Genomic DNA, 12,925 nt, shown 5'->3' with positions numbered 1-12,925 from the left:
TCCTCTGCTTACGGGTCTGCCGCCTCTAACCAGTGAGCCACACCACTCCACTGATTGATTGATTGATTGAAGAAGGTTTAAACGTATTGTAGCTCATACCTCACTGATTGATTAATGCATATGCTTCCCACTAAAGCAGGATGCTACGATTAATTAATACAATTATGAAACCAGTAAGGCACCTTAAATGTTGCTGTTTGATACTAACCGTTTTACTTTACATTAACTTTTAGCAATGTGAAGTTAAATAAAACTTTTGTCTTGCTAAAGATGCACGACACTGAAATATAAGCAGAATACATCGACCACTGTAGCTGAAGTTGGCTGAAAAAGACAATCCAACGAGATTATCTGTTGCTCTCTAATAGTATAATTTAACCATCTAAGGAATTATAATTTTCTTGTTTTTTATTTTAATTCGTTAGGACATTAACGTGGAGTCTAGCATAGTTCCCTTTCTTATATCCTCTTCTCATGGTTATTGTCAAATGAAACATGTTGTTAATTTATAATACATGTTGTATTTATAGGCCACAGGTTGAGACGTCCTTACTAGTAAAACCTAACCAAATTAACTGTGTTAAAAAGTTTTGAATTACCACCCTCATCTGTCAATAACGTTGAATGATGCATGCACCCAGGTTCGATAGCAAGTATCAAACACTGCCGAACAATCTCACTAGTTGAGTTGACCTGCATCACTACACAGTCCAATCCTATATATTCCACTAAGGCAAAGAGAAAAGTCCCAATCTCCTCCAGCCCATTACGACTGTGGTCTGTAACAGGCTCTGGCGGCCCTCAAAATCCTGCAAGGGTTCTCCACATCCAAAAGAACAGTCACAGACACTCTTGCAAATGTTCAACAGTGAGTTATTACACGTGATGGCTCCCCGTCCCTCGCCTGTAATAAATTACCTTGGTCAGATTTCCAAGAGCTTTTGTGACTGTTCTTTTGATGTTGAAAGCAGTTGCTGCATAATGTTATACATGCCTATATCATGTGTTAACTTGATGAGCAGATCCTCTGTACTATCCTTGCGTCTGTACCCCAATTACAACTTGTGAAAATGTTAATAAAGAATTGTTGCAAATAGCAATATTCTTATTTTGGCATCATCAAGGCTTATCTACCAGATGTACCACAATATCTTCATTACCTAGAAGAGATGGCGAAGATTGCATCTTCTTGAGCAGTCAGCAGGTACAGCCAAATATTAACAGGGTTAAATGTGGAACCCTACATCAAGGTGCATGTTCCCGTAAGGGGTTTAAAGGAGATGCTGAACAGTAGTAATGGTAGCACTAGGCCATGTTCAATTCTGTATACAACTCTGGATTTGTTTGTGGTGTGTCAGCCCAACTGCAAGCCACAGTGCTGGCAGAAAGCCTTCAGGGCAATGTAAATGGAAGTATACGCATGCGTGTAGAGCGTGGTCGTCTTTGCTCACACGGGTATGTGGCTAGTAATAGTGAATACATGCACACAAAAATCATAGATGGCTTTACCAAATACAAATGGTGCTAATTGTTCGATACCATTTCTCTCCCAGCATTACTACTGGTCTACCTGTTACTTACATAGATGTACTAAAAAGACATGGGGGCGTGGCTTGGACGCCGATCGGGATGGCGGCGTGAGCTTGCAGCTCCGCGCAGGGTCCCGCTATTTCTCCTGAAAACTACACCCTGGGGGATCCCTGATCGGCGAAATCTATCTGTGAAGTATTGGGGAACCATCGGAGAGCGGCTGAGAGCTCTTGGGAGGCCGAATATACCGCCGAGACCCGAAAGAAGAAGTCGGAGGTGCTGTGCGAAGCGGGAAGAAAATGGCGGCGGACAGGGACGGTGGTCTCTGGGCCGAGGTGGACTGGACCCGGACTGTGGTGCGAACCGCCTCCAGCAGATTGGTGTAGCTGGGGCGCACCCGAATGGGCCTGAGAGGTGGAGCTGGGGGCACGGAGGCCAGTGTTGGACTGGTGCACAGCTTGTACGCACCCGCTTATACCTCCCCCCCTTCCCCCCTAGTCCCGGTCCTAGCGACCGTGAGGCGGGCGGCCACGGTACTCCTGGTTACTGGAGTTGCCAGTACGGCAGGGGTGACTGCCCCACGATCACTGTTGGTGCGCACGATCCCCGGGCAGAGGATAACGGGATCTGGAGGAAGGCCAGGGGCGGCTGTGTGACGACGCCAGAGGCACCTAAAATGGCGGCTGCAGGCGGGGCAGCCATTGCGGAGCAGGACCGGGAGGACTCAACTGCGCTGTCCCGTGAAGGTGAGGCCCGAGCTTCCCCGCTGATGATGGAGCAGGAGCAGCGGTTGACTCAGCGCCTGGATACTATTCTAGAGGCCATAACCTCGACTAAGGAGGCTTTGCAACAGGACATTGCGCAGGTCGCCACGGGGCTGGGTCTCCTGAGGGCGGATCATGCTAAGCTGGCGGACAAAGTAAAGGACCATGAGCAACTGCTTCAAGACCTGAAACCGGCGGTAGTGACCGCGGAACATAAAATTGCAGACATCCTCAGCCGCCAGGACACGTTGGAGAGACGAGCGGAGGACGCCGAAAGCCGTAATCATCGGAACAACGTACGGGTCGTAGGCCTGCCGGAGAAAATCGAAGGGGATGATGCAGTGGCTTTCATGGAGAACTGGTTTCGGACGGTGGTGGCGCCGGAGGGCCTCTCATCCTTCTTCTCACTGGAACGGGCACATAGGGTGCCGGCTCGCCCACCGGCGCTCGGCCGCCCTCCTAGACCGATGGCGGTGAAGCTCCTACACTATAAAGATCGGGACCTGTTAATCCAGAGGGCTCGAGCACTGGGCCCATTTGAGGTGGAAAATAGCCGAGTCACGATATTCCCGGACTATACGCAAGAAGTTCAGAAGAGCAGGGCATCCTTCCTGGCGGTAAAAAAGGAGCTGAGGGAGGAGGGCATTCAGTACTCATTGCTCTTCCCGGCTAAGCTACGAGTAGTCCTGGATGAGAACACTCAATTTTTCCAGACTCCTGATGAAGTGTGGTCGTGGCTAGAATTATTGTATCGCGCCGGCACGGACAGAACTGGTAAAAGTCAGCGGGAGAGGCCTAAACCGCTTCAGATCCGGAAGTCTCAACGAATCCGCTCGCGTACAAGCTTCAGAGAGCGAAACGGGAAGGTCAAATGGCTGCGGACAAGAGAGGAGCGCTGGCAACAGGAGAGTGAACTGGTTGGATCGGACTCTGGTGAGGAAGGAGGCAGGACCGGGGAGGAACTATCGGAGGCGGAGAGCTCGAAGGGCCCGGCGGTCACCCCACAGACGCCTGACAGGATCTTTAATGAATAATTCATGTATGGGACTTATGATACTGCGCTTCTCATGGAGAAATGTTCAGTTGGTACTAGTAGGGCTGGCAGGTAGGGTGTGGCAAAAGCAGTGTGGGATGGAAGGCGCGGGGCGCGGGCTTCGCCTGCCCTGGGTCGGCGATAACTCACCCCCTTGGGGCCCTTAAGGCCTTCTGTGATGGCGACCACAGATTAGACTGATGTGTGTTGAGTTCAAGGTTTGGAACAGGGCTGAATCTGGGTTATTAGGCTCTGTCCTGGGGAGTGGGTTAAGGGAGTTTTTTCTACAATTCTTTCGGGGGGGAGCAACTGCTGCGATGTGGGTACTGACTGGCGGTACCTGAACTGGATCGTTAAGGATCATCAAGGGGACGTTACCTAATTTGAAATGCCTAACATGGAATGTCCGAGGACTGCGAACTATGATCAAGCGCCACAAAGTACATGCTTATCTGGTGAGGCGGGGTGTTCAGATTGCAATGTTACAGGAAACTCATTTAACTAAACAAGAATGCACTGCGCTACAGAAGAGATGGCGAGATCAGGTCTTTGGTACCACTTATTCAGCGTTCGCTAGAGGGGTGCTGATATGGGTTCGAGCGGGTGTAGCGTTCCAGATGTTGAACCAGCTGGTGGATCCTGAGGGTAGATATGTGGTGATGGAGGGGAGGTTATATGGCCGGGATGTGGTTTTGTGCTGTGTATATGCCCCAAATGTTGACCAGGCTCGCTTCTTTGATGGCCTGTCGTGCTCACTGGCCTCCTTCTTGGCGGGTCCTGTGATTCTGGGAGGGGACTTCAATTCAATCACTAATGTGGCACTGGATAGGTCGCACCCACCACTGGCTGATTCCCCGGTACGAAGACTAGCTGCACATAGGAAGGATTGGCAGGAGAGGTGGGGACTGCTGGATGTATGGCGGGAGCAACATCAGGATAGTAGGGATTATTCCTTTTTCTCGGCCCTCCATGCTTTACACGTCAGGATCGATTTGGTCCTGTGCAGTGGTTCCTGGCTGCAATGGTCACCCATATGGAATACCTGACCAGGACCATCTCGGATCACAATCCCTTGTTGATATTCGTACAATGGCAACGTGCGAGATCCGCAATTCCAACATGGCGGCTTCGGCCCGACACCTTGGAAGATTCGGTGTTTAGTGACGCGGTCCAACGGGGCATAGACCAATACTTTGGGGAAAACGAGGGTACAGCTCATACTAGGTCCACTGAATGGGACGCGATGAAAGTGGTGGTGAGAGGAGTGTGTATGGGTAGGTTCTCGATTGCCCGAACGGCGGTGTTGAATGCGCTTGCAAGAGCGGAAGAGGTGTTGAGGGGCCTGGAGCAGCGTAGACCGGACCGACCGGACTTACAAGCCCGGTTATTGGAAGACAAAGAGGCGACTGAAACGGAACGGCTGCGAAGCTATGATTATAGGCAATATGCCATTAAAGCGCATGCTGAAAGGGATAAAGTAGGCACGCTCCTGGCCAGGCTCGCTAATCCTGAAATCAGAGGCTGCCCAATCTTGAGCATAAAGACTGCATCGGGGGAGATGGTTTATTCGCAGACAGCGGTGATGGAGTGTTTTCGGACCTATTATGCGAAGTTGTATGAGTGCCAACTGGGGGTGGAGGCCTTGGAGATCAGTAATTACTTGGAATCGATGCAGCTTCCGGTGCTGGATGACGACAATGCGAAGGACTTAGGAGGGCCTATCACGCTCGTCGAGATCAGGGCGGCCATTAAACACATGGCGAGGAACAAAACGCCCGGGGTGGATGGTTTGCCGATTGAATTTTATCAGAAGTATGTGGATAGTCTGGCACCCAGATTACTGGTGGTGTACGAGGAGGCTATAAGGTTGGGGTGTCTGCCCAGATCGATGAGGAGGCGTTGATAGTACCATTGCTGAAACCTGGCAGAGAGGCGTCAGATGTAAAGTCATATAGGCCTTTGTCCATGTTGACGGTAGACTACAAGATATTGAGCCGTATACTAGCCACCAGGTTGGCTCCGCATATGACCAGGTTGGTGCACAGGGACCAAGCAGGGTTTATCCCTACGAGGAACACGACGCTCAATATTCGTCGCCTAATTGGGATATTGGATGGCGCTGCGGACGCAGACGGTGATCCGGCAGTGTTATCTGTGGATATTGAGAAAGCCTTTAATAGCCTGGAATGGGTCTACTTGGAAGAAGTCCTGGTGAAGTTTGGTCTTGACGAGGGGTTTCGTAGATGGACGAAAGTGTTATATGCATCGGCTACAGCGAGGGTGCGCCTGGGCACTCTTGTGTCCGCGGATTATCCGGTTTGTAGAGGGACGAGACAGGGGTGTTCGCTATCCCCATTGCTGTTTGCACTAGCAATGGAACCATTAGCAGCACGAGCCAGGTCAGGAGTCATGTACCGGGGGATTGAACGAGGCGAGCAATCGCACTATATATCTCTATATGCGGATGACTTGCTGTTGTATATGGCGGATGCAGAGCAGGCTCTGGAGGGAGCGATGGATATGTTATCCGAGTTTGGTCGGTTGTCGGGCCTTATGGTGAATTGGACGAAGACTTGCGTCTTTCCGCTTAGGGCGGACACACCATGCCCGCCTCGTGATTTGGGTGTGGTCTGGGAGCCATCTTGTTTCACTTATTTGGGAGTCCGCATCTACCATGAGGTCGCGAATCTGTTGGAGGGTAACATTGGGTGTTGTATAAGAGCACTGAGAGGCTGTATATCTTTTTGGGCCTCCCTCCCTTTGTCAGTACTGGGTAGAGTAGCTCTATTGAAGATGGTGGCGCTCCCAAGGTTACTTTATTATTTCCGCACGCTACCCATTTGGATTCCTCAGAGGATCTTTAAGGACCTGCGGACGATGATAATCGACTTCCTCTGGGGGCACGGACGACGTAGAGTAGCTCTGAACACCTTGCTTAGGCCCAAGCTTGAGGGGGGATGGCAGTCCCCGATTTTGAATTGTACTATTTGGCTGCGCAGCTTCAGGTTCTTACACAGCACGTGGCTAGTGTGTTCAGAGGGCCGGAACACGAACGAGGGAATGGTATACAACGTCACGTCCTGGCCTACATTATCATGCAGCAGAAATTAGAGTTACGAGGCCTCACTATGGAGGAAAAGACACTCAGGTTGTGTTGGCATAGGAGTTTGAAGAGAGCAAAGACGTCCTGACCTTATGCACCGGAGATACCATTGGGAATGCTGACCGCGCTGCCACATGGTGGCGATTGGTCTCCGCTGCTGGAATGGGAGGAACTGGGATTGCAGATGGTGGGTGATCTGTATATCGATGGAACGTTGGTCCCCTTCCAGACGCTGCAGGAACAGTTTGGGCTGCCGGAAGGGAGCTTCCTCTTGCATGCGGCTGTGGTGGCGGCAGTGCAGAAACACTGGAAAGGGGGCTCCTTGAGCCGGAAACGACCATGGCCTGTCAGTATGTCGTGATGGCTGCAGGTACATTTAAAGCGGTGACCTGCCTCCATAATAGGATGTTGCACGAGGGGTTGGATCCGCTCCTAGGCCTGAAATCGAAATGGGAGGTTAGCATAGGTAGGCCCATCCCAGACACGGTGTGGGGACATATCCTGGAGCGCACATGGAAGGGGCCAAGGAATGCACGCTTTCAACAGGTACACTTTTACGTCCTGCATAGGGCTTACTTGACCCCGGAGAAGATTAAACGGTATTTCCGGGTGCAGGAGGCGCGATGCCCGAGGTGCCTGGCATTGGAGGTTGATATAGATCACTTGTTGTGGGACTGTCCAAAGCTGGAGACATACTGGTTGGAGGTTGGGGAACTCCTAAATGCAGTGACTGATCGGGAGGTGGATTTTGACATGGCGGCGTGTCTGTTGCTCTGGTTCCCACACACGAAGAATACCAAGGTGACGAGTAAATTCATTGATCTGGGGCTTATACTGGCGCAGAGGGAAATCACTTGGCACTGGAAGTCCAGGGAGGGGCCATCAGTGAGGAGATGGGTGAATGAACTGCTGAGATGGTCTGAATGTGAGAGTGTGCTCCGAATGAGACAGGCAGTCAAGATTGATAATGAAAAGAGCTTAGAAATGGCGAGGGCGTGGGAGATAATAGTCCAGGCGTTGCGTGATTCCATGGTGGAGGACGAAGAATAAGCTATTTGTGTATACGGGCTCCATGAGGCTTGTGAGTGTAACTGCATCAATCGATCTGTAGCGAGCCCCATTATAGAGATAGGAACATGGCCCATATCGTCAGCGGTTGCAGGGGGGGGGAGGGGGTTGTTTGGGGGTAGCATTAGGCACCGAGGCCCAGGTCAGGAGGCACAGCAGTTATTCCCGGGGTTGGACGTGTCCCTAGCGTGATAGGAGGGCACGGATAGGCAGCGAGGGAGGGATAGGGACACATTAGACCAACACGATAGGGGCCCACCATCAGATGGGCTGGGGTCCGGGATTACGAGTATCGCTCGCCTAACTGGAATGCTAGTGACTGCGGGCTGGTGTGGGGGGAGGGTTAGGAGTTTAGGGGGGTAAAACGCAGATACGTAAAGCTGTTATTGACCAATCATCCCTATGGGATGCTCACTGTGATGTTCTTGCTGGAAGTATGGATTACTACGCCGCCCGGCCTCCGGGATAAGGGCTAAATGGCTGTGTACGATTTACTGTTTATTTTATCCAAGCGTGGGGACACCATGAGTGTACTGGTTGATCTATTATATGCAATGGTTTCTAATTCTGCAATAAAAACAAATTATTAAAAAAAAAAATGTACTAAAAAGACATACATATCAATAAATAAATAATGCACAGCTACTGTACTGTACTGGTCAGTCTCCTGATTAAATATTTCTGTAGTTGAGTCTTGAACTGTTTTCACAAGCAGAAAATGGGGTCATGTCACAAAAAGCGCCTGAGATTCTCTGGTACTAACCATATGCCCAGTGGCAGTGAGCGGTGCAAGATCAATGTGCTGTGAGCCAGGAAACAACAGAAGAAGAGTGAGCTGGAGTTGCAACAGAGCACATGGGGTTGGAATCTCGGCCCAGTGAGGAGCAGGCTGTTAGTGGGAGGTGAAAGGAGGCCTTCAATCTGCTGTTGAGGGAGGGGGTTTACATGCTGATGGCTGATAACTGACATCAGGAGACCCCAGCAGGTAAAGAATCATATTGTTGCACATTTAACACAAGCATCTAGTGCTTCCCAGCCAGTGCTTAGCTTCCACTGAAACAAAAGGGTGCAACATAGGCTAACAAAAATAAAATAACAATAAACGAAAATAATCCCACCAGCCTCTGTGCACTCCAAACCTGCATTTAACATCCTGCGTTCAATGGCAAGTTTTTTTTAGTATGTTCTAGGCGTCAGCAAATGTACTACACAGAAGTACAAGCCTATCAACCCACCAGATCACCCGGTTACAAAGCCCAGAATGCACCATGCCAAGCAATTATCAACAGGAACAGTCACCGTATAGCCACTGCGGACTTAGTGTCTGTCTGTAAATCCACAATCCAACTCCATCACCAATTCAAAGGTATGCTGCACAGCAAGAACACCGAGAAATAGAGAAATGAAAGAGAAGTTGAACTCTTAAAATAGAAGAAGCAGCTGGCACAGCAGGCCGAGGGTCCCAATATCATGTGCCTATACCGGCTTTTCAGAGGTGTTCTACCACAATATTGAGTGCTGAATACCAACTACCACTATACCTTCAGGATATGGGTGTGGACAATATCCTGCACTCAGTATTGTTGCAGCTCGATATTCAGTCACTTGATATCGTGGCCATGGTTGTCACTTGATTTTGTGACGCATTCAGTAGAGCTGTGATTGGCTTTACTGTACATTTGTTGTCCTGCTGCAACAAGGGCCTTAATCAAAACTTTCTGAGTCTGGCACCCAGACAGCTTTTGAGTGTTTTATTTTGGGGATGCTTGACAGGTGCTAAGGGTCCGCAAAAAGAATAAATATATATATTCTTGACGAAGCGATTTCAAATAAATCACCGTTGATTCAAAGTTTGTTGTCCACGGCGTGCTGTTTTACAAAACAGGAGGCAGCGCATTTGGAAAAAAAAATATTATATATATATATCAGTGCGAAAACCAAAAGAACTGTTTTAACTATACCGATATCTTATGGCGCATTAGATAATATAGGGGTAGATTATAAACGGATTTAACCGGTTATATATTTCCCCATATTCAATGACAAAGAAAACGGCAAATACAAAGGGATTGATCCTTTGTAGAGAAGTAGTTTTAAAGAAATTGAACTGTATTTATTATTTTAAATAAGTTCAGTGGCACTCGTGCAATTTATATGTCATTGCAATGTATGTATTTAAATATGACTACATCAATTAATTGTCGCGTGTCAACAGTGATATGCCTTTCTGAAAAACGTTGTTAATGCTAGTGGTAATAATACAGCAGGATGTTTTCTATGTTGTTGCACATGTGATCTATGACGCAAACAGTGGGAGGAGCACTCTTACACTTTAAATAAAGATGATGGTGTATTCAAACTGTGACGCGTGATCAAGGGCTTACGGGCTTGAAACGCGTTGTGTTGGGTCACTTAAAATAAATCACTGCCCACTTGAATACCTCGGAGGTCTATGTCTCTTTCCTCGCCTGTCTGCTGCTGAGAGACATCAGGAAGTGGTTTGAGTGTTTCCAGATATATATATATATATATATATATATAGATATATATATATATATATATATCTATATATATATATATATATATATATATATAAAGGCACGCAAATAAATATAGGAAACACCACATTTGTGTATTACATTTGACACACAGACACTGGGAAAAAGCCAGCTTCTATACAAGTTATCAGCAATCAGACCAACACACAGATGAGTGCCATCCGAGGGATGTTCATAATGCACCAATAGAAAAAACTGGGCGATCACGGAATTTGTTGAGAAATTATTTTTAAAAAGTACCTTACCTGCAAGAGAAGCCTCTCGAATGCCAAGAAGTTGTCCCATTTGGCATAATTTGGGTGCTTCAATGTTTGAGACGTAGCCAATCCAAGCTGCAAGAGGCCACAGTGGTTTTCCAGGGCTTGGAGGTTGTTCTTGAACAGTTGAACGTAGGAGCTAAGCTGTTCTGCTGTGACTCGACCTGTAGAGAAAATAAAGTTCAAAATGTGTTGCTGTTCATGAAATGTCCAAAAACAAATACAGCAGCAGCTGGTTCCAGTAAGAATCACTCTCAGCTGGGGCAGCACTGCCATGACTAGGCCATGGCCACCTCTAGGGGGCTTCATCACTGCCCTGATGTGTACCCTTTTGTGTAGTTTGGTGGACCCTATGATGATATCCGGGACCCTTTCAGGTTTCTTAGTAACTTATCACTGAAAGCATGGACTCTGCCCCTATCCTGCTGCCTCATCAGGACTGCTTTCCCACTTACCTGATTGTTTACGATTACGAGAAAGATCCGCTTATGTACAAAGATGTGTGTAAGTAACGAAGGTTTTGGGCAATTATTTTGTGTCTTCATTATTAATTGTTTGCCTCATCCTTATTTTATTAGAATTGTGATAGTGACGCGGTAGTATGTGAAGGTTGGCCTTTAACGCTAGGCTCCGCCACCAGTTTGCTCGGTGGTTCAGTGTTGCCTAATAGTTTTATAGTGGCCTGGATTGGTCACGTATGTTATGTTATGCTGTGCTAGGCTATGTTATTTTATGGTGTGTTATGTTATGTTATGCTCTGCTATGTTATGTTACCTAAGCCGTGGCCTTGTAAAAGGCAGGCGCGGCGTCCTGAAAATAAACAAGTAGCCAGTCTTAACACCGAAAATCGGAAGAAGAGGAGGGTGATAGGAGGGAAACAGTGGAGAGAAGAGACAAAGCAGGAAGCTCCCTGGGGCTGGCTGTGCTCCCAACCACCCCATATCAAGTGGACCAAAAGACCAGACAAGGGACTTTTCGGGCATAACTACAAAAGCAGATCAAAACAGAGAAGAACGCTAGGAAAATGGGCTGGTATCTCAGGGATAGTTTTACAGTGGCTTTCTGTTAATCAACAGCTAAGGGATCAGAGAGGGGCCTCCGACATCATCATCTACCTGTTGGACATGCGTAGTAGAAATACTAATTCACTGCAAGGGGGTATCTTCTCTAAGACTTGTCCACCTGAAGGTGTCTCTCCTTTAAGCAAAGTGCTCTTGAACCCTTTCAGAGGGTAGCATCCGAGCCACATATATTTTTTTTTAATAGAACCTGTTAATCCAAGCCCCAGTGGAAGACTCTTTTTCCGATCTGCATTACATACCTTTAGTGAAGTGACTGGGGTGCAAACCTTTGCTGCAGTACAGCACCACATGCTCACTAAGATTCAACACTTATCCAGTCAGAATCACCCAGACTTTGATGAACTGCCCACCACAACCAGGAAAGACGACATTCCTACAACAGAGCCAGGAAAGTGGTGGATGAAGAGCTCTACCACACACAGTAAGTCTATGTATCAGAAGCTGATAATGCTCTAGCACACTTTGAGTGATAGGACACTATGGCTAGAGACATCGACACATACGGCAGCGGCACCATGAAAAGAGGCATAATGCTAAAGCATGGTGAATCTCACTCAAACTCTGCAGTAGATGGTGACAAGAAAAAAGCTGACTTTTCAGAAGAAATGTCTTAAAAACAAATGGAGAGTCCCACAGTGCCTTGGAATCCATCATTAGGTTTTTAGAGACAGAGGAAATGTGGCTGAGATGGGGATGGCAGTCATGACTCCCAGATACAGGAGCGGCTCCTCCACAAGAGCAGAGGAGCGTTGCCTGCCAAAAACATTGCCCCCAGACCTGACAAATAAAATGGTAATAAAGGTTATTTACTACGATTTTATTTTTCAGCAACCCGTCCTGAACCGAGTGTCAGGACAGGGCGGGGCCATTGCTGTTGAGTGGCAGCATGGAGCTGTGCACTTCAGTTTAAAATGTGCATGTCTTTTTGGCCGACTGTCTTGTGAAGGCCAGCCAGACATAAGCTTTTTAACCATATCCATGCTGGTGACGGAACCACTCCGTCACCAGCCACGGACGCGCTGTGCAGGTGACGGAGTGGTTCCGTCACGGCCCTGCCGCCGCGCCTGCGCTGCAGTGATTTTGCGCCTGCGCGGCGCATTCTATTGAGCGGGCGGGGCCGTGACATAACCACTCCGTCACAAGCACAGCACGCCCGTGACTCGTGGCGGAGTGGTTCCGTCACGAGCATGGTGGCGCTGCGCGGCCCCCTCCCCCCCAGCGCTGCGGCCGAATTACCGCCGCGGCCAAGAGGTTAAACTACTCTAACCGAGCTGTCCTAGACGGCTGAGTTAGAGAAAGCACAGGCCTCCAGCACTTTTGAGAACGCTGGGAGAGGCAGCTCCCTCATCCTGACGCTTCTCTCATGCTGTGAGAGCAGTACTAGGATTGGGTAGTGCAGTCTCCTGGAGCTTCGAGGAGAGAGGAGGAGGACACTGTGTGTCAAAACAGGAAGTAAGCGCCATTTATTTATTTATTATTTTAGTACCACCCACCCCACCACTCTAAATAATTGCCAGACGCCGCTGGTCG

The 12,925-nt window shown here is 48.5% G+C and overlaps 1 protein-coding gene across 1 annotated transcript in view; it reads right to left on the bottom strand.

Annotated features, from left to right (window-relative positions):
* Window positions 1–12,925, bottom strand: part of SCFD2 (sec1 family domain containing 2) — a 1,876,913-nt gene that overhangs the window by 1,591,334 nt on the left and 272,654 nt on the right. The window contains exon 4 of the mRNA XM_086962651.1: window positions 10,302–10,477. Coding sequence (XP_086818777.1) covers window positions 10,302–10,477 — 176 coding nt within the window. The remainder of the gene's footprint in view (window positions 1–10,301; window positions 10,478–12,925) is intronic.

This window comes from Lissotriton vulgaris, chromosome 3_1 (assembly GCF_964263255.1).
Source record: "Lissotriton vulgaris chromosome 3_1, aLisVul1.2, whole genome shotgun sequence".
NCBI lineage: Eukaryota > Metazoa > Chordata > Amphibia > Caudata > Salamandridae > Lissotriton > Lissotriton vulgaris.
This window is presented reverse-complemented; position numbering and strand designations above follow the sequence as displayed.